The sequence below is a fragment of the Sporisorium graminicola genome, chromosome SGRAM_8 (genome assembly GCF_005498985.1).
Source record: "Sporisorium graminicola strain CBS 10092 chromosome SGRAM_8, whole genome shotgun sequence".
Taxonomy (NCBI): Eukaryota; Fungi; Basidiomycota; class Ustilaginomycetes; order Ustilaginales; family Ustilaginaceae; genus Sporisorium; species Sporisorium graminicola.
Genome location: NC_043738.1, coordinates 1,392,212 through 1,414,869, shown reverse-complemented (window position 1 = coordinate 1,414,869; position 22,658 = coordinate 1,392,212). Strand labels below are relative to the sequence as shown.

At 55.7% G+C, this 22,658-nt stretch overlaps 8 protein-coding genes across 8 annotated transcripts; 3 read left to right on the top strand and 5 right to left on the bottom strand.

Annotated features, from left to right (window-relative positions):
• Positions 1 to 948: 948 nt before the first annotated feature.
• On the bottom strand, positions 949 to 3,609 carry EX895_006240 (uncharacterized protein; the record flags this gene model as incomplete). Its single annotated transcript, XM_029886832.1, has 2 exons — positions 949 to 2,241; positions 2,728 to 3,609. 2 exons carry the CDS (start codon positions 3,607 to 3,609, stop codon positions 949 to 951), a joined length of 2,175 nt encoding a protein of 724 aa, XP_029737145.1.
• A 757-nt stretch (positions 3,610 to 4,366) lies between these two features.
• Positions 4,367 to 5,398, top strand: EX895_006239 (uncharacterized protein; the record flags this gene model as incomplete). The annotated part of the gene is made up of 1 exon (XM_029886831.1): positions 4,367 to 5,398. The coding sequence occupies one exon, from the start codon at positions 4,367 to 4,369 to the stop codon at positions 5,396 to 5,398; it is 1,032 nt and encodes a 343-aa protein (XP_029737144.1).
• A 147-nt stretch (positions 5,399 to 5,545) lies between these two features.
• Positions 5,546 to 7,933, bottom strand: EX895_006238 (uncharacterized protein; the record flags this gene model as incomplete). Its single annotated transcript, XM_029886830.1, has 1 exon — positions 5,546 to 7,933. One exon carries the CDS (start codon positions 7,931 to 7,933, stop codon positions 5,546 to 5,548), a length of 2,388 nt encoding a protein of 795 aa, XP_029737143.1.
• Positions 7,934 to 8,908: 975 nt separating this feature from the next.
• EX895_006237 (uncharacterized protein) lies at positions 8,909 to 12,274 on the bottom strand (the record flags this gene model as incomplete). Its single annotated transcript, XM_029886829.1, has 1 exon — positions 8,909 to 12,274. One exon carries the CDS (start codon positions 12,272 to 12,274, stop codon positions 8,909 to 8,911), a length of 3,366 nt encoding a protein of 1,121 aa, XP_029737142.1.
• Positions 12,275 to 14,747: 2,473 nt separating this feature from the next.
• Positions 14,748 to 15,407, top strand: EX895_006236 (uncharacterized protein; the record flags this gene model as incomplete). Its single annotated transcript, XM_029886828.1, has 1 exon — positions 14,748 to 15,407. One exon carries the CDS (start codon positions 14,748 to 14,750, stop codon positions 15,405 to 15,407), a length of 660 nt encoding a protein of 219 aa, XP_029737141.1.
• A 2,721-nt stretch (positions 15,408 to 18,128) lies between these two features.
• On the bottom strand, positions 18,129 to 18,569 carry EX895_006235 (uncharacterized protein; the record flags this gene model as incomplete). Its single annotated transcript, XM_029886827.1, has 3 exons — positions 18,129 to 18,276; positions 18,373 to 18,427; positions 18,509 to 18,569. The coding sequence occupies 3 exons, from the start codon at positions 18,567 to 18,569 to the stop codon at positions 18,129 to 18,131; spliced, it is 264 nt and encodes an 87-aa protein (XP_029737140.1).
• A 281-nt stretch (positions 18,570 to 18,850) lies between these two features.
• Positions 18,851 to 19,588, top strand: EX895_006234 (uncharacterized protein; the record flags this gene model as incomplete). Its single annotated transcript, XM_029886826.1, has 1 exon — positions 18,851 to 19,588. The coding sequence occupies one exon, from the start codon at positions 18,851 to 18,853 to the stop codon at positions 19,586 to 19,588; it is 738 nt and encodes a 245-aa protein (XP_029737139.1).
• A 328-nt stretch (positions 19,589 to 19,916) lies between these two features.
• On the bottom strand, positions 19,917 to 21,953 carry EX895_006233 (uncharacterized protein; the record flags this gene model as incomplete). The annotated part of the gene is made up of 1 exon (XM_029886825.1): positions 19,917 to 21,953. The coding sequence occupies one exon, from the start codon at positions 21,951 to 21,953 to the stop codon at positions 19,917 to 19,919; it is 2,037 nt and encodes a 678-aa protein (XP_029737138.1).
• Positions 21,954 to 22,658: the final 705 nt, after the last annotated feature.

Below are 22,658 nucleotides of genomic sequence, written 5' to 3'. Positions count from 1 at the left end.
CAACACACTGTTCTTAACGAACGTGCCTGGAATTTCCTACGGCAAAATTTCCTTACGACCACCCTTCAAAGTCGAAATTCGAGCTGATTTTTGGCCCCTACATTTCTTCTCAAAACTCGCGGTCTACAATCCCAGTCTCGACAGCAACTGCAACGCGAAGAACGCACATCCAAGTATATATATCCAAACGGAGCCTGCAAGCTCTCCTTCCCGCTTCTCTCAACACACTCCCTCCTTCCTGTTTCAAGGTACTTCAAAATTGCCTTTTACCATTTTGAACCATAATTCAGGAAGGGCTATACGGGAGTTGATCTTCAATTTTTCTCTCCTTTTCATCAAGAAACCCAGTGTTGCTTTCCAGCTTTCGAGGTCCGGCCCTGCTCTCGCCAAGCTTCCTCAGCATATACGCACAAGCCGCATTCGGGATTCATTTCCTCGTAGCTTCTAACTCGGACATCAGGAAGCCAAGTCGCCAAATCGTATCGGTCTTGAAGACTTGATACGTTTTCGAGCGCACTCCGCTTTCTTCGAGTTTGGGTGCAGGCAAGTGCTCACTGAAGGAACTTTGGTTGAGGGAAAGGGGCTGGCTGGCCTTCGGTAGTTTGGACCACTGGTCGAGGCGGGTCGTAGTTGACGGTGCTGTGCATCGTCTGTGGGTCTTGTCTTGTCTTCTATATCATCTGCATGCAATTACTAGCTGTTTCGCTTCCAATGTTCTATGACATGGATTGTACTCGTCGTTTGTGAAAGTTCTAGCCCGACCTACCCACTCGTCAGACATTGAGTTCGATCTGACGAGTAAATTCCCATGTGGCCTCCCGCTGAACACTCACACGGACGCCACTTCGACCGACAAACCAGAAAATGATTGATCCCAGAGAATGCTTACGATGCCTTGCTACAAATACAATGTGAATGCGACGACGACGACGGGGAGACTGACCAAAACTACTTGCGACGACGCTGCTGAGGCGCACCCTTTCCGTTGGCGCCAACCTTGGGCCCACGTTCTTTCGACTTGGGTTCGGCGGCGTCGGGCTTGCCACGACGGCTCTTGTTCTTGACGTTGGCATTTGTATAGTAGTTCTCGGCCTTGCGTTTAGAGGTGGTCATGCGCGCACCCTTCTTCTGCTTGCGACGCGGGTCATCTTCTTCGTCCTCATCGTCGGCGGCAGGAGCAGCGTGTTTGCCAGGCGAAGACTTGGCGGTGGAGTCGGCGTCGACCTCGTCGACGTCCTCCTCTTCTGCGTCCGAACCGCCCTGGAACACGTCGTCCCAGTTCAAGTCTTCGAGCGCGTCTCCATCCTCCTCTTCATCATCCTCGTCGTCCTCGGCAACATCATCGTCGCTGGCGAAAGTGGCGTCTTCGTCCACGGCCACCTCGGGCACCGGCTCGTCCTCGTCGCGCTCCATGACATAGTCTTCGGGTCGACCCGCCTCAATGTCCTCGCGCGTAAACTTGGTGGCCACGGCAATCTGCTTGAGCGGCTGCTCGACACCCTTGACCTTCTTCCTCTTGAGCAGCCTGTCGGTGGCAGCGTCGAGTTCGGCATCTGCTGCTGCTACCTCGCTCGTCTCGGCAGCCTCGACCTCTTCAGCCGTTGCTTTAGCCTTGCCCTTTCCATTCTTGCCCTCATCCGGCGAAGCAGGCGCAACAAAGAACGGAATCTTACCGCGAATCCAATCGTTCAGCACCATCTTGGCCACTGTCTCCAGATCCGGCTCCCCGCCCTTGAGCAGCTTGCCCATCCTCTTAGCGATCTGGCCGAGGAATTCTTCCGAATTGGACCACTTCTCCAAGTTGTACGTGCGACGGATGTACTCCGGCTTGACACGTGACAGCAACGCCGGAATGTGCTCGGCAGGCGTCTCGAGGTTCTCGACACGCACAACACCTTTGAGCACCGTGCCCGTCTCCGAGTCGTGCGCCGAAACGGGCACGATACCGGGGCAGTCGATGAGATAGATGCGACGCATGAGCGAGATGTACTGCCACACCTTAGTCTCGCCTGGGATAGGCGCGACGTTGCACACCTTCTTCTTCTTGAGCGTGTTGATGATCGAACTCTTGCCCGTGTTGGGGTATCCGACGAAACCGACGCTGATCTGCTTCTTATCCGAGTGCAGCACGCTGAACTGGCGCAGCAGCTGGATCAGCGAACCTTTTCCGAACGAGTTGTTGATCGAGGCGTGGAATGCGATGGTCGGGTACTCTTTGGAAAGGATCTTGACCCAACGAGCCTGTCAGCCAGCAGCAGTTTCGAGCAAAATGCAGAAAGGGAAAGGGTCAGCATGGCTTGCTCTCAAACTACTCTAATCGTCTTTGGGAAGAGCGAGAGGTAAGGAATGTTGGTTCCATGACTACGAGCACGGCGTAGAAAAAAGAGCGCCGTAAGCTCAACTCATATAGGAATCCCGTCGCCGACGCTCCAGGCCCTCCCGGTCTGCCCAGCCTTTATCGGCGGAAGAAGGTCTGGGAGTGGGCATATCCCAAACGCCTGCCAGCCGTAAAGCTGACAGGGGAGACATAGCTATGAGGGGGAGATCGTATCGACGACGTTCTTCTTCCACATTCGTAACAGTTTTTGCGCCACTGACATCGCCCATCCCTGAGGAAGAGCGACGGCACAGTACTTGACATGATTGTGGGGTATTGTCTTGAGAAGTTGAAAGGGAGGATGAAGCGGAAGGGGAAAGCGAGAAGGGGAGGGGGAGGATGAAACTTACAGTTACCCAGGTCGGGACAAGATCGACCTTGTTGAGGAGGAAGACGAGGTGCTTGTGCGGCTTATCGTCGCGAATGTGCTTCTCGACGCTGCGGCATCGGGTTCCGAGAGGGTCGCGAGCATCGAGAACGTGGATGATGACGTCGGAAGAGTCGATGACCTTGTAGAGCTCACCCCAGATACGTCGAGACTGACCCTTGCTGTAGATGGGCTCGGACCGGCCACGAGTGACGGGGATCTCGTAGAGCTCGTCTGCGTCAGCCGTGAAGCCATTGGCGGAGCGCTCAGCGCTGGAGCCGACTTCGTAGTCGGAGGGGACGAGACCGACACCGGCGGCTTTGGCCTCCAGAGCTGCTTGCTTCTCTTCGGCGGCGATGCCAGCCTGCTCACTGCTCGTAGCAAGTTCCTCGAAGGAGCTCATGCCACCATCGAGGCGGGGACGCTTTCGCTGCGCGCCTGGACCAAATGTGTCCGAGTAGGGTTCGAGAGTGGTGAGCGAGGGAGCCTTGCCCTTGCCGGGATCCTGGATCAGCGACATGGGAAGCTTGTTCCTTCTCAATAGAACCGAGTACGGATCGTTGACGCGCGAGCCGAGCGAGGTGCGGAAGTGGTCGAGCGCATCTTGCGAGATGACGCGGGTGTTACCAAACCATCGCTTGTCGGGCTGGACACGACCGGGCTTTGCTTCGCTGCTCTGGAACTCGGCAGCCTGGATGATCTTTCCGCTCTTGTCGCGGATCGCTTTGGAAGCGATGCCTTCCTTGGAGAGGAGCTTGACGACCTTGGCCTTCTTGGCGTCGCGGTAGAAGTTCTCGCCCTTGACACGCTTAATGCCGGTGGACTTTGTGTTGTTTTTGGAGGGACCTCCCTTGACGACGACCATCTTGACTATGTGAGAAAGCTAGGAGATGCTTGAGGGTATAATTTGAGAGGAAGACAAGCACCGATCAATGCTAGTGGGGTCGGGAGTGAGGTAAGGCCGTTGTGGTAACGATGAGCGTCACGAGATGCAGACTTGACAATCTCGAGAGGAAGGTAGTTATGTGTCGTCACAAATCTATATATGGGAGCTACGAGATCGACTCTAGCTTTGAGACTGACGATGGCGAGAGAGTTCGTCAGTGTGTGTGTGATGGGGTGACCAGTGGGTGAGGAGAAGGTGAGAAGGTGGGAAGGAAGGAGAGAAAGAATTTTTGCTGATCTCCAACCGTCGAAATTTTCTCTTTCTTCTTGCTTTCTGTTTCAGCCTCTCTGCCAAATTTGCGAAATTTTTGGTGAACCCTTCCAAAATCCACTTTTTTCCTTCTCCTGCCTCTCACTCGGCCGTTTTCTTGATTTTACCTGGCAGATGCGACTGTGATTAAAACTGCGGTTGGCCAGCCAGTCTCTGTCTGCTCGGAAAGAAAGCGGCAGGCAGCACGAGTAAAGCTGAGTTGGACCCTGAAAGGCATGCACCTCTTGCTCCCCCCGCCAGTGAGCGCATGGACCTATAATGACAAGAGACAAAGGGACATCGCATCTGCCTCACTCTCGGACGAACGGCCACCTCGATCGCGTCCCTCTTCCGCACCATTGCTGTCGAGGACGAAGACATAAACACAAGGCCTTTGAAGTCAGCCCGTCCAACTTTCTACACCAAGATGCAGGCCGAAGCCAGCTCGAGCTCTTCATCCAAACCCTCAACTCGAACCAAGCAAGACACGCCTTGCCGATACTACTTACGTTCGGGCAAGTGTAAGAGGGGAGACAAGTGCATCTTTTCGCATGACGCTACACGAGACCAGGTTCAGCCAGTGACCGAATCATCTACACTTCCAGCTCGACTGTCTGTGCAGGCTGCCGACTTCGCCTCCGGTTCAGCTTCCCGTTCGAGCTTATCTGCCAGCGCGCAAGCTTTCCAGCCAACCACACGAGCCGTCAGCGACGATGACGAAAAAAATGGAGAAGCTAGAAAAGATGTTGTTCGCGAACCACAAATCTCTAGCTCGACGATGCGAGCTGCGAAGGAGAAGAAGATTATGAAGGGTGTCCCTGCCAGCATCAGCGAAAACACACAGCCGTGCGACATTTGCATGGAGGTCCCCAACGTCTACGCTCAACACCCCAACTGCAACCATTTCTTCTGTCCTCCCTGCCTTCAACAATGGCGACGACAGCACGATCAGGCCAAAAGCAAGAACTGCCCCACCTGTCGCACCCCGTCCAAGTTCACCTTTGTTACCCCTGAACCGTTCACCGGTGGTGCCCGCTCTCTGGCCCTCGAGCGCTTCCGCGAGCGTGCCGCTCAAACACCCTGCAAGCAGTTCACGAAGAGTCTGGCGCTCAGCAACAAACGCCCCACCAAGCCCTTCTGCGTCTTTGGCGACGACTGCCTATACCAGCATCACATAGACGGTCAGCCGCACAAGTTTGGTACAGGTCGATATCGGATTCACCGTGGCAAGCGAGGGACACGGCGGATCATAGGGCTGAGGGAAGAGCCGGGAAGATTCCTTAATCCGGAGCTCCGTGCTAGGGTTCGAGTCCTCGACGAGCACGAGAGGAGAGCCCTGCCCACCGATACCACGAACAACGAGTTCTTTGCGAGAATCCTTAACATGGACGAACAAGTGAGGATGTTCTTGTCCACCAGAGTCATTCTCAATGCGGGCAATCAAGGCTCTGCCCACTAAGTTTCTCTTATCGCATCAATACCCCCGCCATCTCGGCAGTCCTGTCTGAGACCCGATACCCTTCCCACTCCCACCGCCTGCGAGAGCAGTGGAAAAAGCAATGCATGAACAATTTGTGAAACAGTACAAGTACAAATGAAAGATGACTCAAGCGATCAAGAGCTCAATCTTGCGCTTGATCCACCAAGCACCAATGCGAACCGGATCCTGGATGAAGGCAGCATACACCCCCTTGCCGTCCTTGAACTTGCTTGTTGCCGCCTTGCCTGAAGCCGTGTACACGGTCGACCCCAACGAAGACGACGAGAACGGGTCGGCCATGTGAACCGACAAAGCCCAGCTGCGCACCTGCGAAGGATCGATCGGCCTCTGCGAAGCAATCTGCTCCTCGGTAAACAGCGTGCCGTGCAGACCGTAGGGTACACGCTGTGGGAGCTTGACGCGGCAGACAACGTCCTTCATGTGCTTGGCGTCAATGATCCACATCTCGCTGGCTGCGCCGGGCAGCACCTCACCTGTCGAAGGGTGCAAGCCCGTCGCCTCGTCGAAGACGTAACACACAAGCCAGCCGTCGTCCTCCTGCAGTGGCTCCATCCCACTTCGACGCGGCACAAACGTCGTCTCCTGAGCATACCACCCTCTGGGCATCTCAAAGATCTTGATCGCATCATCCGCATCGGCTCTCCCCTCGCGCTGTGCAGCCAGCACCTCTTCCACCGTCCGCGTATCAACACTCCCTCCCGCACTCAACCTCCCCTGACTCCACATCGCTTTTCCTCTGCGAATCAGCTCCCCCGCGTCCACCTTCACGAGCGCATCGATCTTGGCCGCTTTTCCCAGCCCGGCGTCAAAGGTGCCGTCGCGCATACTCGTGCCGTACACATAGCGCGCCTGCTGCATCGCGTACTCGTCGTTGATCGCGGGGAACTCAAAAGGCACGTCCGCGAGCGCGAACTCGTGGCTGATCGTGTTGGCATCCGAACGGTCTAGGTCAAAGCGCCAGTAGTAGAGCTGGCACCTTTCGGGGCAGTTCGGAGGCGGAAGCACGTGCGAGGGGGGCAGCAGGTTGCCAGCAGAGTAGACGAGCGTGGCACTGTTCAGACGGCACCCGAGCATGTTAACTCCGCGCGCTGCAGCTTCGCCTTCTCGGGCGTGCTCGCGAGGGGAGGCAAACTTGCCGTCGTCGTCCCAGCTGTTGGCCGTGTGGTAGACACAACACGCCTCGGGGCTCTCGAACCAGCGCACTTGCTCCGGCGCATAGCGCGGCAAGATTCCAAAGCGACTGGGCTGCGTCGGGTCGTAGTGCAGAATCGGCTTGCCGCGAACGAGGTTGAGCATGTCGAGCGAAAGCGGCACATCCAAGATAACGGTCTGCGTCGGCGTGGCTCCAAAGTCGTGCATCATCTTGGGCTGTTTGAGTCCGCGTACCGCTTGGCCCTTGATCGTCGTCGCATGGGCCGGAAGCTCTGTTCGCTTGGATCGCGCCGGTGGGATGACGCTGACGCGAAGGTACGGCGCCTCGAAGCACATGTGGTAGAGCAACAGCTCCTGCGTCTTCGGATCGATCTTGGGATGCGCTGTCGTAAACTCGCGCAGCATGCTGATGATTGGCGGCCCACCTCCAAAGCCTTTGGACTCGGTCTTGCGAGTGGCAGCCCTCCCGGCTTTCTCGTCCTTTCCCTCGTTCTCGTCTTCATCCTCTCCCGTATACCAGCCGACCGTCTCAAGACCAGGAAGCATGATACGCATAGGAGGCCCACTCTCGCACCCAGCCATCGCCTTGCCGTCGTGCCAGAACACGCTCGTGTTCGCTACACTGATGCGCTTCAGCTTCTGATCGCTCCTCAGACCAAGGCCAGGCAGCCATGTGAGAATGGTGAGCACAAACGTACGGATGATTTCGCACACGAGCCAGAAGAACGACGTGTGCGGGTTGACGAGCGTCGCGATGCTCGGCAGGTAGGGGAGGCGCGAGTGGTCCGGTGTAGAGAGTAGGAGGTCGGTGAGGATGAAGCGGTTGAGGAAGCACGGTTGGATCGTGCCGTCCGACGTGCGTCGGAACAAGACGCCCGCGAGCATGCCATCTGCGTCAAACCAGTGCGCATCGCGGTCGAGGTCCGAATTAGCGAGTGGGTTGCCTCCATTGCGGACGTACTGGCTGCCAGCGAACTCCTGCGGTATTGTGCCCTCATAGAGACAGTCGGTGAGAGGGCATTCGGTGGTAACGGGCGCAAAGTTGCCAGACAGGTAAGGGTGCACGTATTCCTTCTTGGACGTCTTGCGGCGCGAGAGCACAGGTCGACGTGGGAGATGTGATGGCTGTACTGTAGAAGGTCCAGCTTCGGCTTTCTTCTCGGTGTCGTCATTGCTGTCGATCATCAGCTGCGTCGTGGACGAAGATGACGGTGGAAACGCCCACTCTTCTGCCGGCGGTGGCGGAGAAGGTATCGAAATGATCGGTGCGTAGTGCTGCTGTGAGGTCGACTTTCGCATCGAGCTGGAACGGCGACGGTTGTCGCGTTGTGTTCCCGCCATCTCTGCGAGTGGGCCTGTCGATGGAAAGGCGGAGTCGAGGTCGACTTTGGCACGAGTGATGGGGGAAGGGTCGAAAGGTTCAAAGTATCATTAGTAGATGGTTGGAGGTGGTGTTGAAGGTGGAAGGAGGAGCGATGGAAGGCGGTCAAAGTCGATGTCAGCTGCAAGCGTCAAGGTGTGGTAAGAGCACGACAATACAGTAAGGAAAAGGCAAAATGCAGGTCGAATGCATCAAGCTGAATGAAGGGTCCAAGAATGGTCCGGCTCGTTTGCACCGACGGCATTCGTGAATCGTTACCGCAAACGTGCAGGCTGAGGGAAGCGTCGAAGCCAGTGACTGCAGGCTCGATGCGAAAGATGCGGAAAATGACGTTTGGGTGAAAATGCAGCAGCAGCGCGAGCAATGATGCTGATGACAGGCAGCCAAGATCATGGGCCATTTAAGCGAGACTCGCGGATGGTCGAAAAAGTACAGGAATCAAAAAGGGCAAGCCTCGCTGACGATCTGAACCCGAAATGGCGGCTAAAATTTGCCAGAGGAGAGCTACGAGAATCGACTTTCGAGTCTCTCCAGAGACAATGCCAGGGATCATCGAGCTGCCGAGGCCTCGATTGGCATGTTGCTTTAAGTGCTGTCGCTCTGTACTGATTTGCTCGCCTATTCAAGCTCTTTCCAGCCAATATGAAGGTATCTGGCGGTCGTCTGGTTTTTCTAGCCCAGCTTCTCGCTGCTTTGCTCTCGATGCCCTTCCAGTTCGCAAAGCTGAACTGGCTTGATACTCTCGCAGTCCGATCAAGCCGGTTCGGACACATCTCTGGTTCTACAGACGCAGACGGTCGAGGAAAAACATCATGCAGTAATGGGGCGATCATACTCTGAGAGTAAGCTTTTCGAAATGCATCGGTGCAGCTGTCATGACGTCAGCCAACATTTATTGCATTTCTGGCCAAGAAAAAAAAATCAAACATGTCTGTTCAGAAAAATTGATGGTGCTGCTGCTGGTGCTGAACTGCTGCCTTGGCAAGAACACTGCGCTTTCCGTTCCAGCGACGAACAGCATCGCCAAAGAACGCCTTTTGTTCTGCTGCCGACATGCCATTGACGGCGGTGGCCAATTCGACTTCGGTAATGTTCTGCAGTCGAGCGAGATCCGTTAAGTCGGGCATACGAGTCGAGCTGCTGGCGGCGTCAACGTTGTCCATATTTACAGCTCGACGCAGGCCTTGCTCTGCCACCGCCAGCGATTGAGATTCTTCCTGCGTGGAAAATGCATCATTGAAAGAGGCCGGTTTCGAGCGCGGAGGTGGCCAGATGGCTGCAGGCGTCGTAGCAGCCTCGAGCGCCTCTTTCTTGATCGAGGAAGTGCCAGAGGACCGCGACGAGCCTGTTTGCTTGGCAACACTGACGCCGCTTTTCGTCCTCCGAGTGCGCTGCTGAATGGGCCCTTGTTGCTGCGCAGTCTTGCGATGCAGCGCAGCTTCAGCAGCACTGTGGCCCACGAGAGCTGCATGGTCGTGGCTGTAAGCAATGCCACTACCCTCAAGGATGCTCCGGATAGCATCCGGCTGCACCGACGCGTTTTCACCTCCTGCACCGTCTGCTTTCTCTGTGATGTCTGCTTGTTGACTGTGAGCTCGCTCTGCGAAAGCTTGGTCTGCACTTGTTTGATCGTCGAGCGAGCCCGTCTTGAGATACTGCTCCAATGCGAACGTCACCTCGGAAATGTTGCATTCGTCGATGATCGACTTCATCGCCAAATTGCTCTCGTGCAGCGTAAACAAGTTCTTGCACCCAAACAGCTCTCCGAGACTGCCCTGATCGCCCGCCACGCCTTCGAAGTAGCGGCGTTCCTTGGTCGCATTGTAGCCTATCTCCATTTGCTGCTGCTTGTACAGCTGCCTTCCATAGATGACCTCTTCAAGCGAACCTGCTCCGATCAGGCGATACACGTAGACGTCCCTCGACTGACCGAAACGATACGCTCGATCCATTGCCTGCAGGTCATGCGACGGGTTCCAGTGCGGGTCAAACACGACGACGCGATTTGCTGCAGTCAAATTGAGACCCGTACCGCCTGCGGTAGTGGAGATGAGAAAGACAAAGATGCTGCTGTCCCTGTTGAACTGGTTGACAAGCTGTTGACGACGCGTCTGCGGCGTAGTGCCGTCGAGACGCAGGAAATTGTGCCCTTCGCGAGCCAAGAAGAACTCGATGAATTGAAGCAGCCGCAAGTTGGTTGAAAAAAGCAGCACCTTGTCGCCATCAGCATGCCACTGCGCGAGCAGCCCAGCCAGCACTTTCCATTTCCCAGAAAACTCGGGCTCCATCCCGTTGGCGGCGTTGCAGCGTTTGCCCTGCCAACTATCAGGGAATATGAGCTGCACGTAGGACTGCTGACGATTGTACCTGTCCATCCGGTCGGGCTCTTTGGAGCTCGCATCCTCGGGATCTGGAAACACGAGTGCAACATGATTGGAGCACTTTTGAAGCAGGTAGATGTACTTGAGCATGCTCTTGTTCCATGACTCTCCTTTGCGGTCGCGCTTGAAGCAGCAGTTTTGGCGTCGATAGGCAAGGCCCGTTTCCGGATCCAGTCGGCCACAATCACAGGGATCGGCATGCCGCTTCATCAAGTCCACCTCGTCCTCCGATAAGATGCGTTTGTACACATTGAGCTGCGTGGATGTCAGCGGACAAAAGACGATCTTGTCGAACTTGCGTGGAAGCTGGTCGGCGATGAGCGCCTTGGTGCGGCGCAGGAAGAACAAGGGCAGAACATTCTTGACCAGCTTTTCGGCACGAGTCCTGGCGTCAGCGATGCGTTCGGGATCTGCGCCACGTCTCTGTCCATATTTTAGCGGGTCTTCGATCTCGGCGATCCACTCCTTGACTGTGCCTAGTAGACCTGGATTGGTCCAGTCGGCCAGCGTGTAAAGCTCGCGGTAGGTGTTCTGGATCGCGGTCCCCGTTAATGCCAGACGAGCTTTGCAACGGAAAGATTGCATAGCCTGAGTCATCTGAGAGCTGGGATTCTTGAGCTTGTGAGCCTCGTCGATGATCACGCAGGACAGGTCGATATCGCGCAGATGCTCGATCGAGAGCGAGGCCGTCTCGTGACTGGTCACGAGGATATCGAGTCGACCGCGGCGGAAGGAATCGAGCGCATCCTTGGCGCGCGTTCCGCTGTAGGCGGCGTGCTCGAAATAGCCCCACGTGTCGAGCTCGTGACGCCAATTGTCAATGACCGAGCTGGGGCAGATGATAAGGCATGTGGGCCAAATGGCGTCCGCACGGTGATAACCGGAACGCTGTCTGTCGCTACGCACAGCTTCGATACGACGGTCCGCATCTTCCTCTCGACCCGTTTTTCGCATGATAGCGGAGAGGAATGCGATGACCTGGATCGTCTTTCCGAGACCCATGTCATCACCAAGTAAAGCGCCTCTGTCTTCTGCGTAGGATCGATAGAGGAAGCGGACGCCATCGCGCTGATAGCCTCGAAGGAAACGATTGATGGCGGCAGGGACTTGAACATTCGGTGCGAGGACCAATGGTACGATATCCTTGAGCTCGTCAGGGATGGGAAAGGATGGTCTCTGACCATGTGAAGCGGCATTGGGTGGTGCGTCAGAGGTGCTGGGGCGGGCCGGTGCGTTCGACGAAGTTTCTGACGCCAAGGCTGGTGCCCTGACGGCGAGGAAGGCTTCATCTTCTTCGTCGCTCGTCTGACTGTCGCTAAGAGCTGAGCTCGGCCTTGGTTTGAGACTCGTCTGCAGGGTCCCATTGCCAGTGGTAGCCAAGCTGAGCGCTTGTTCCGGTTCTTCGTCGTCAGTATCGGAATCAGTGCACGGCTGACTGCGACCTAAACGGGCCCACAGCAGAGGCTCTCTGGATTCGTTCCGAGGTGTTATGGGCGGTACAGGAACCGCGGGTTCTCGAGGTGCTCGCGATAGCGGAAGCACAAGCTCATCTTCCGAAGAGGAAGACAATGATGATGTGGAGGTGGAAGGCGAGGTACTACGCAGCCTACGCGACGTCTCGCCGTCCGTATCGATGCTGTGTTTGGCTTCTGGAGAGTGTCCACGGATACGATGTGGGTTTCTGTCTGCAACGGCGGCTGATGACTCGATGTAGTCGTCTGCGGCTGTCAGACCAAGCAAATCGCGGAGCGTCCTTCCAGAAGTGGCAGAGCCAGCGACAACTTGCTGCTGACGTTGACGTTTCAGCGCCTGATGAGGCTTGCGCGCATCGGCTGGCCTCCCAGAAAACTCTTCATCGCTGCTGTCCTGTTGCTCATGGGGCGACGACGATCTCGTGAGTGTGGACTTCTTCCGCACCATGACTATGCTGCTGCGCCAGATTTATAATGTTGATCGCGGAACAGTGACGATCAGTCTTGACGCTGAAGCCATTGCTACGCAAGATGCTCGAGGCATCTAGCCGACTTGTGATGCGGTCCAAGACGCCAGAGATTGAGAAGAGATGGTTGTCGAGAGTGAAGGTTGCGAAGGCCGAGTTGCGACAAAGGGTTCACAGCACCTTCCGAAGCGCGGGAGCAACGGAATTGCCGGTTTCAGGGTCCAATGAGGCCGTCGCTTACGTAATCTCACTTGCAAAGCCTCAGTTTCCTCAATCAACAGGAGGTAACTTGTGACTTGACGATACGGACGATATAGCAGCGCCGAGCGGCAATGGTGTTGTCTGACCTCTCGCTCATTCAGGGGCTGGAGGGTTCTGTGACTGGCGAGATGGCCGTGTTGTGGGGGTCGAGGCAAAACAACGCACCAAGCCACAGCAGAAAAAGAACTTTCCTGCATGACAGGGATCTGCGTCCGACAGCGGCTCAATGCAGCCGACGTCTCGAACATGCCGCCACGCAATCTGGCCACTCCCATCAGCATTGAGACAAGCCGCAACAGAGGAATAGGATTCTTTACTGTGCTGTTGAAAGAATTGTTGGATAGCTCTCGTTCCAACGGTTGGCGGACTGCTTCTGCTACGACATCCGACTGCAGCCGACAAGATGAACGGAGTTCATACGAGGTCTGCAGCCATGAGTCCGAGCTTCGGATGGAGTGAGATTTGTGACATGAAAGATGAGCTTATTCAAACACACTAGAGCATTCCTGCAAGTGGTTGCACCCCTACCGTATGGCGTAGCGGACGCTATGGGGCTGCACGCCCTGGTCGCAGGAACACGAAGCGATGCGGCGACCTGCTGCTTCAAAATTTGAACTTGTTGCTTGTTGTCAGCTGTGCTGCAAGCTTGCATTGCGGATTGTTCCTCGACACCAAACGCAATGTTCTCTTCGTGCCGGCTACTGCTTACGAAACAGAGCGAGCGATAATCACACAATTCACGGTCAAAGGCTTGCCGGCCGTTCTCGTATACAGGGCAAGCAAAAAAAAGCAGTGATATCTTCACTGAAAGGCAAAATCAATGCGCTCCTGCATCCAGAAATCTCATTCCTGCCGGCCTCTCGACGCCAAGCTAGATTGTGTCCGACACTGTTTCCGCAGCCACACGACTTTGAAAATCGATGTTATGTTCCGGTCTCGTCTCGAAGCTTCCTCTAGACCAGGAGCAGCCGAACGAACCTGGCGCATCCATTTGTCGTCCGCGGCAATCTGCTTCCGAATTTCGACACGACGCCATACGTCCGGTTGCTCTCACAAGTCATCCCTGGCGAGCAATGAAAGCCCTTCACAACAAGACAAGACCAGAACCGTGCTGATCGAGAAGACAGCAGGTTGGCAAATTGTGCTGGCAGACTGAATTGCCACCATGCGGCCAACAACCACGTCTTTCTTGGCTTCAGTTCATGGGTCGCAGTCACGGAGCAGGAAGTCATAAGGGGCCAAGGTCGGCGCCAATTCCGGACCCTGTTTTCGTTGGTTCGACAATCCATGCCTTGAGGTCAACAACCCGGAAATACCACTGAGCTGACACAAGAATGTGAAGATGCACAGTGTGGTCAGAGTCGGTCACTGTTGTCGAAACAGTCAGTCGGAATCCATGTAAGAGACGGAGTGAAAACAGGAAATTTGTGTGTTGGTGCATGTGCTGTTAGCGTCCAGAAGAGCTGACCGTGCGCTTGTGCTATGTGTCAGTCGAACGGCTCGCAGATGCCGGGCAACCAACGCCTCGAGTTGCTAATAATTTTGAATTGATGCTGTGCTATGCTGTGTTGTCTGTATGTGTCTATGTGTTTGCGGGTGTGTCTGTGTCAGAGTGTGTTTTTGATTTTCGTGCATCGAAGTGCAACGGCAAATCTGGGCGGGCATTTCAGTGGAGCTCGCTTCGATGCGTGCTTTTCGAGCAATTTCTCTCCTTGGCCTGTCTGCCTGTCTGTCTGACTTTTCGGCCTGGCCGGTTTGACTGCTCCCACCTTTTGTGCCGGCCGCGCTTCTCTGCCTTGGATTGAAATCAAACTCACCTGCTTTGGCGGGTGCATGGCCAAGCCTCTCTCTCTCCTCGTTGGCTCGATTGCGACGGGAGTAGAGTTGACCCAATCCAAGCCCTCGTTCGTTTGTCCTTTTCCTTCGTTCGCTCGGCTCTGCGCTTGCACCGCGTCGGTCGCCCCTCTGCTTTGCCGCCTGAATTTCATAGACTTGTGCTCCTGTGCGCACACCTCTCCTGCCGCCTCGCTTTCCCCCTCTCCTTGAGAGAGTATATATCCCGCCCTTTCCTTACCCATCCGTTCGTCCGCTGCTACCACCATCTCATCCCTACTTGCTTCATTTTTTCCCTTTGCCGTCTACCTTTCATCCTTTCCCTCATCTCCATCCCACATCTTACACCTTTTATTCAAAATGGTCAAGATCGCCTCCGTCGCTGCTGGTGCCGCCGTCGTGCTCGCTGCCTCTGTCGCAGCTAACCCCTCGATCAACACCCCCGCTTCCATCACCCAGTGCCAGCCCACCGCCCTCACCTGGAGCAACGCTCAGGGCACTGTCCGCCTCCAGATTCTCCCCGCTGGCCAGGTCTCCGCCGCTCCCATCAAGAACCTTCCTACCCAAACCGGCGCCTCGGGCAGCTACGTTTGGACCGTCGACATCCCCGCGAACACCAACATCACTATTGCCGTCGGCGACGACTCGGGTACCTTTGGCTACGCCTCGCCCCTTGTCGTCCTCAGCTCGCCGGACAGCTCGTGCCTGAACGCTGCTGCCTCGAGCTCAAGCTCGGGCGCTGCTGCCGGTGGTGCTGCTTCGTCCACCTCGGCTGCCTCGTCGGCTGCCAGCTCTTCGCGCGCTGCCTCGTCGACCTCGTCGGCTGCTGCCAGCTCGAGCTCTGCCGCTTCGTCTTCGGCCAGCCGCGCCTCGTCTTCCACTGCCGGAAGTAGCAGCAGCAGCAGCACGGCACCTGCTGCCACCTCGAGCGGTCCCGGAAGCGCCGCCGCCGCCTTGTCGCCCGCCACCGCTGGTCTCTCGGTCCTCGCCGCCGCCGGTGCCCTCCTCTCCTTCCTTTGAGGGGGTGGAGCTAGCTTGCCTTGGCATTCTTTCCTTTGTCACTCGCGGGACAACTCAGTGAACAGCCGGACCTTTCATTGGCCAATTTACCCAAGCACATGATCGTCGATCAAACACCTACCTACCTGCCTTTGTTTGGTCGGCCTGTTCACCTTTCGACGATCCATCGTCACCTTTCTTCGCCTTCTGCATTCTTCTTGTAACCTTTCATGTTGCCTGTCTGTCCATACTCGGCCAACCCAAACAATCTTTCATTCAGCCTTTCTTGTTCTTTGTGCATGGTGCCACTTTCGCGGCAACACGTTTGCACCCCCCTTTTTTTCTCTCGTTGCAATACATCATGAACTTTGCCTAACGATATCCTCTCGCAAGCAGTGTGTTGAAACGGCCATGGAGGAGGTTTCTAGAAGAAGCCTCGCTGTTGAATTGAAAAGCGTACCAGTAGTACAGCTCTTCGGAACGGAAGTACCAGGACGGAGACGAGGCGACATAGAAGTTGAGCCCTCCTCGCGGAACGAGCGGCAGAGGGGCAGATGGCGATGAGATGTGCCGCTCAACTGGTGACGCGCTGCCGCCGCTTAGGCCACCTTTTTCTTTTTATTTCGACGAATTTCTTCCCTGCTGCGCTTCTCGGCGCGACAGCGAGGCAATCTGAGACCAGACGGAAACCCTTGGACCCGTGATCTCCCCATGACTCTGAGCCCCTCTTTCCAGAGTTTCCGTTACAAAAATGAAATTCTTGTGATCACAGCCCAGGCCTCGATTGAGGCAGGCGAAGCTCATATGAAACGGTCCCACGCTTTGCTAATCCTTTCGTTGAGAAGTTTGTCGATCTTTCATTTGGGAAATGCAGATCGCACACTCACTGAGCTGGTGTTTGACGCAAAGCGACGAGGAGAGGCCACCGCGTTGCCGTGCGCCGGCGTATGTCTCACCTCCTGGATTTCTTCTCGAAACTGCGAGCTCCCAAGTGCCGATGAGGCTGTGCTAAGAACAGAAAACCTCGCGATTCCCGCTGCTAACCGAATCAACTTCATCGACATCGACCCTTGATCGACCGGTGGCGCGCGCTGCCTTGAGATAGTGCCGATGTTCTTCTTTCAGGACTTATTTCTCGATTCCTCTCTTTCTCACTCTGTGTTCACTGGGTTTTCGCCTTACCGGCACTGTGCATGTCTGTCCGGTGTGTAATGTCGTAATCCTGCGCAACATACCGCGCGCCAACTTGAAGCCAAATTCAAAGTAACTCCCTCCTAGGGCCGTTGCTGCACGCGTATGTATGCTTCGATCGTGCGCAGTTTCATTCGGACTTGTCTGCCTTTGAAATTCCCTACTCATCAGTGCAGTGCAATCGATCAAGAAAGATATTCCCGCCTCCCTCTCGAGCGGCGATGGACGGTGTGTGAGAGCTTCCATTCGATCATTGAGCAGCGGGTATTTGCAGGGCCTGCGTGGCTGCTGTCCGGGGACGGCGGCGAATCACCGATTGGCGGGACGCAGGGTTGTTCGCCGGTCACCTTCAGTTCTTCGCAAAGACCCTTGAAAGTGGCTTTTGGTCGCTTGCGCGCGCAGAGCAGGCTGTAACCACCGCTTCGCCCCGAGCAGGCCTTGCACAGCTTGACAAGCACCCAGAACCAACCGGCAAAGCGTGCACGGCAGCAAGGGTCCAGCAAAGCCTGCCTACGAATCTGTCGCCTGTCCCCACCCGCAGCGCTGTTCGTGGATACTCGCAATCGCCTAGCATGCACTTCGAACTGAAGATAGTCTTACCCCAGTGTTACAGCCATGCTGTGCAAGCAAGGGAGTAAATGGTATCTGCCCGCGAAGCAGCGCGTGACAACAGGCTGTGCGGCTCTTCGGTGTGTCGGTCAACTCTTTGAACACCAAGCTACCTCAGTCTTGCAGTTTTCCATGGGCGGAAGCATGAATTTGGAGCCCCTTAAAAGTTGCAATGCATACCACATGGATGCCCTACTTTTGCTTCAAACACTTTTCCAGTGATGCGTTCCTGGACCTTGTGCGGAACCTCGACCGGCCAGCAAGGCATGTCTTGTCGGAGCATTCTGAAGTGTAGCGAGTATCAAGGAGGCCAGCTTGCCCGCACCGCCCCAACTTACCAGCAGCGGCGATCCCAGTTCTCTGGTTCTGGCCTGCAGTTGCGCCTCTGCCTCACCAAGGTAGGCACGCCGGGCAGAGGCGAAAGGTTTACTCTGGGTTGCCATCAACCGGCGGAACAGCGACGACGACAGCCTTGTTTGCCAAGCCTCAGATCCTCAGCAAAGGCTGCGAGTGGGACTTCGCAGTCGTAGGTCGTCCCCAAGGGCAGAAGTAAAACCCGATCCGCACAAGATCCCGATACGTCGGCCTCGCCGTCTAGCCTGAGAGGCCTGTGAGCCGAGTTTCCCTTGAGAACGGCCGGCTCCTCGGGCTGAATTTTGGGAAGAAGCTGGGCATTGAATAGAAGTACATAGGGGAAATACACGGAAGCCGGTCGAAAGATTGCCTCGAGGGTCAAAGATCAAGCGCAGAGACAGGAGAAGGATGCTGGATGAATTGATGCGCAGCGGCAGAGGTGAACCTCGTAGTCAAGAAACATGCGCCGTGCAGCTGTTGTCACGGTGTCGACGAAGCCATTGCTGAACACAAGCAAGTATCGAAGTGTTGGAGCTTTATGACCATAACTCCTCGCAGCGTTAGAAGGTGCGCAGAGCTGCAAGTCGCTCATCGCTCCTGCTCGTTTGCGACATCCTCGCACGCGTCGATCCAGAGCGAGTAGACGTCGATAGGTTGATCGAGTGGGTTTGTGTCGGCGGAGAACTTCTGGCCGCAGATCTTGCACGACAGGTAGCCGATCCTTGCCTTGTCATCTCTGTGCGAGCATCAATGAGATTGCAGCAAGAAACACATATCCTTTCATTCAGCATATCTCTACCTGAAGCATCGACGAGCTTGGCTTCATACTTACATCTTGCACGAGACCGCCTTTTCGTGATTGCAGAAGAGGCAGGTGAAAACCGTATCTGTATCGTCGTAGCGCAAAGCAAGAAACTGTCAGCAATGCGGTCATGACTGTAATGAAGAGTCGAGGGTTAACTACTCACCGAGCGGTGCCGGCTTTTTTGCGCCGCCGGGCTTCTTACTCGATGATTTCCTTTTGCCCATGGCGAGTATGCGGTCAGCTGGCGACAAAGGTAGCTATGGTAGGGAGAGGGCGAGAGAGAAGAGAGGAGTGCACGTCAAGAAACGTCAAAAAGTGTATTGATGTCGCGCTGCTCCACAATCCGATTTCCGTGCTTTATACGCTTAGTAAGTATAGCGTAATACAAATTTCGGTCGAACGCCTTGCAGCTGAGTTTGTTGAAACCTTCTGTACACTCCTTTCTGTTTCCCTTACCTTGCCACCCAAACGCACCATACCACTCAATCGCAACGAGACTTCAAAAATGCCAGTACCGACAAGTCTCGACCGACCCGCAGCTGCGCCCGCCGCATCGACGAGCAAAAACATCTGGATTGCCGCAGGCGAAGGCGACCTCGAACGTGTCAAGGAGTGCGTCGATCGCGAAGGCATCTCCCCCATCGCAGCGGACGAGTTCACATATACTCCCCTGCACGCTGCAGCATCGTACGGACACCTCGATATCCTGCGCTACCTCCTCTCACATCCATCTGCGCCGACAAGCGCCGTTAACACCACCGACTCTGATCTCGACACGCCGCTCTTTGTCTGCGAGACAGTCGAGTCTGCACGCTGCCTCATCGAAGAATTTTCCGCAGATGCGAAGCACAAGAATGCGGATGGTCTTACAGCTGCTCAACAGGCGCTGGAGAACGAGCACGAGGAACTGGCGCAGTACATTGCTTCGGTGACGGGAGAGTCATTGGAAGACGCCGTCGAGGAGGAGGACGAAGAAGAGGACGCGGCGGAGGAAGACGAGAACGGCGTTCCACGATCCGACGCACCGCAGTTGACTGCTGAGCAGCGAGCAGAAGAGGACGAACGACTCGACGCACAAGCCGATCTACTCATGTCACGGGTCGGTGAGATTATGACACGGGCAGAGCGCGACGGCACTGATCCAGAGCCAGAGCTGCGCACCCTCGTCAGCGAATCTGTACTGCGACAGATCGTCGAAGGTATGAACCAGCCCACCTCAGATACCACCTCGGATGCTGCCTGATCCCAGTCCGGGCCTCAAGACCTTCGCACCACGCATTCCCGGAATAGATCATCTGTATACCAAACGCTACACGCCCGCCCGATAATTCATGGACGTCACACAACTCATTCCAACCCGACGACATTGATGCGAATGATTGTGTATTGCAGAGGTTTCCGAGGCATTGTTCCGATCCTGGACCATAGAGGGATGTAACGAAGGAGCGTGTGGAGAGAGAGAGAACCCGGTCTGAAGGCTAGTTCTTGGAAGAAATTAAAGCTGAACGAGACGAAGACGATCCACATGTACAGCGACGAAAACGGGTCAAGCAGTGCGGCGAAACGACTTGCTACGAAAGATTCGCCGTCACCTGGGTGGAACTCTTTGTTTGAGCTTCCGGTGTTCCGGGCAATGTCTGTCGCTTGCTCTCTGCCTGAGGCTGACCCAAAGCTGTCTCAACATGCGAGCCAAGAGGATCAAAGCACTTTCCTTCCGTATCCAGCAGAGACGCCTCCCACCGCGTTGAAGCCAATCCAAATCGACCAGTAGCGTCAGACCCCGTCACAGGCCTGCGGGGCAGAACCCTCGAGCTGTGCGTCAACGTGTTACTGCGCTGCCTCAAGCTCGTCATAGACCCCTGGCGAAGTGGTCCAGACTCGCCCAGCAGCTTTCTTTGCGAAGAACCAATCTGGATCTCTTGGTCGCCCCCATCGCGTGGAGCTGCACCGTGGTGCGTCTTCGGGTCGGCCAAGTGGAATCCGTCGTGGCCAGGAGATTCTGGTACAGTGACTCCGCTCGAAGCAGTGACTTCTGCAGAAGGAGGCGAAGCGTAGTAGACCTCGATTGTGTCGTCAGCAAACGATTCTTTGCTGCTGATGGAGACAGGTGACAAGTCCAACGTGGGTGTTTGAGGTGTTGGTATCTGCGAAGGCCAGCCGAGACTCTTCTTCTCACTGTCGGAGTTGATCGCAACACATGTGGAAGAACGATCCAAGCCCGTGCCGCCTTCACTGTCCTTTCGTACGCATAGATTCTGGAGCGAGGAAACCCGACTTGCAGCATCATCCTTGTCGACACGCGGAGTGACCATCTGTGGAGACTGATCCGTGCTAGGCGAGCACAGGAATGGCTTTACGAGCATCTTCAGGGTAGAGCGAGGAGCTATGGGCGACGGCTCTTCGTCCGACAGGTCGATGCTAAGCGAAGGGTCGAAAGAGCGCTGGAAGATGCACCAGAAGATCAGCGACGCGAACAGCACCATTGACCAAGCTGCAAACAGGTTGGACTGCTCTTCGACTCGCATAATGTAATTGTGACGTGCCGCATCGTAGATCTGAAAAGCGTCGATACCAGCCCCCGTGATGAAGAACATGACGGCCAGCGCGATGCCAAAGTACTGCACCTCGAGATTGATCAGCAGACGTCTGAGGTTGCGCAGACGACGCTCTTCGGGTGTCCTGTTGATTTGCTTGCTCTTGCGACGTGTGGTTGGGGACTCCTTCAGCGGCGGGAAAACGCGGCTGGTCGCTGTGCAGAAGTGGTCCTTCTGTTCTTGAACGGCTTTCGAGTCTGAGGCGTCGATGGTGCCGAACTCGAGTGATACTGCTGTAGGTCGGTTTGATGCCACTTGGATCTTGCGTTTCTCGATCTTGAGCTGTCGCCGGATGCGCAGGAGCACGTGTCCACCCATGGGCACGTGTGCGATGAGCGACACGATTCCCCAGCCACACCAGCACAGCATGACGACCGAATAGTACCAGTACGCCTGGGAGATCTGAAGCCAAATCTTCAGAGCACGCGCACGCAGTTCGTCGTACGAAGCACCCTCCGCACTGCCCTGAAGGGCCGCCTGAACATCCTCGCGCCAAACCCCAAAGTCGGACGAAGCGGATATGTTCTTCCTCACAGCCGGAAAAGCAGGTGCCAGTAAGCTGCACACCTGCACTGCTGGCCCACCCCAGCACGCAATGTTAAAGACCAGCGGGCTTACGATGAGCCTCTTCTGCTTGCTACCTTTCACCTTGAGCGTCAAGGCGTCCGGAAAGGCACCCGCAATGCCAAAAGCCGTCCACCACCCCCCGACCCACAGCGGGCAGAAAGTGAGAGGCTTGTACACAAAGTACGTCGCCTGGAACGTGTGCACCTGGTAGTGTCGGATCGTGACAAAGGCGTAGATGATCCAGTTGAAGCCAAAGCATGCCTGACAGCCCAGGAAGGCAAACACGGCATTGGGGATGACAAAGGTGCCGCCAGAGACGTACCAGAGCTTGAGGAACCAGGCGCGTCCGCAGATGAGGCGGTGCAGGATCATGGAAGCGCTCACTATGCCGAGGATGGAAATGCTGGCTATGCACACATACAGCTGATTGACACTGGATGTGGTCATGTGCGGACGGGCTAGGCGATCGAGGAAAGCGTAAAGGTGACTGATGTCGATATCTTTGTCACCAGTTGGTGGAGGGAGCAGGTCGAGTGGTAGGGTCGCGTTGAAAGACCGCCACATTGTTGGGTTGCCTCCTGGCAGGTTGCCGTTGAAATTGGATGTCAAAGGTGGTGCTTTCCGCCCTTCTCTGTCGCCAATCTCTCCGCGAGAATGGTGCAGTGTATGGGCAATAGTGAACGATCTGCAACGGCGGCTCGAAAGAAGGTCCTGTGAGCAGGACGGTAGATCAGACAAGCGATGCGAGACCGCTCAGAAGGAGACGTAAAACCGTGTCGTACCCTCTTATAGTGGCCTTGGGACTGAACATCAGAACAGAGACAAAGCGCCGAACGAGAAGCAAGACGGGGACATCTCCCCTCAGCTGCGAAGGAAGAACCTCCAAGACGACTCTAGTGGAAAGCAGGAGGTCCGCACATCAAGCCGAGAGACCGAGCTTTGATGTCGAGGATCGAGAGACACAGCCGCTCGGTGCCACAATCGCAACGTCGAAACGCAGAAGCACATCCACATGACCCGAGAAAACAGCTTTGTCTGCAAGGGCATTAACGTACAAGGCCCAGCCACTGCCGCGTCACCATACATCATACCATAGCGCAAAAGGGGAGTCGAGCAAACAGACTTGCTGCCGCCGAAACCAATATGCAAGTC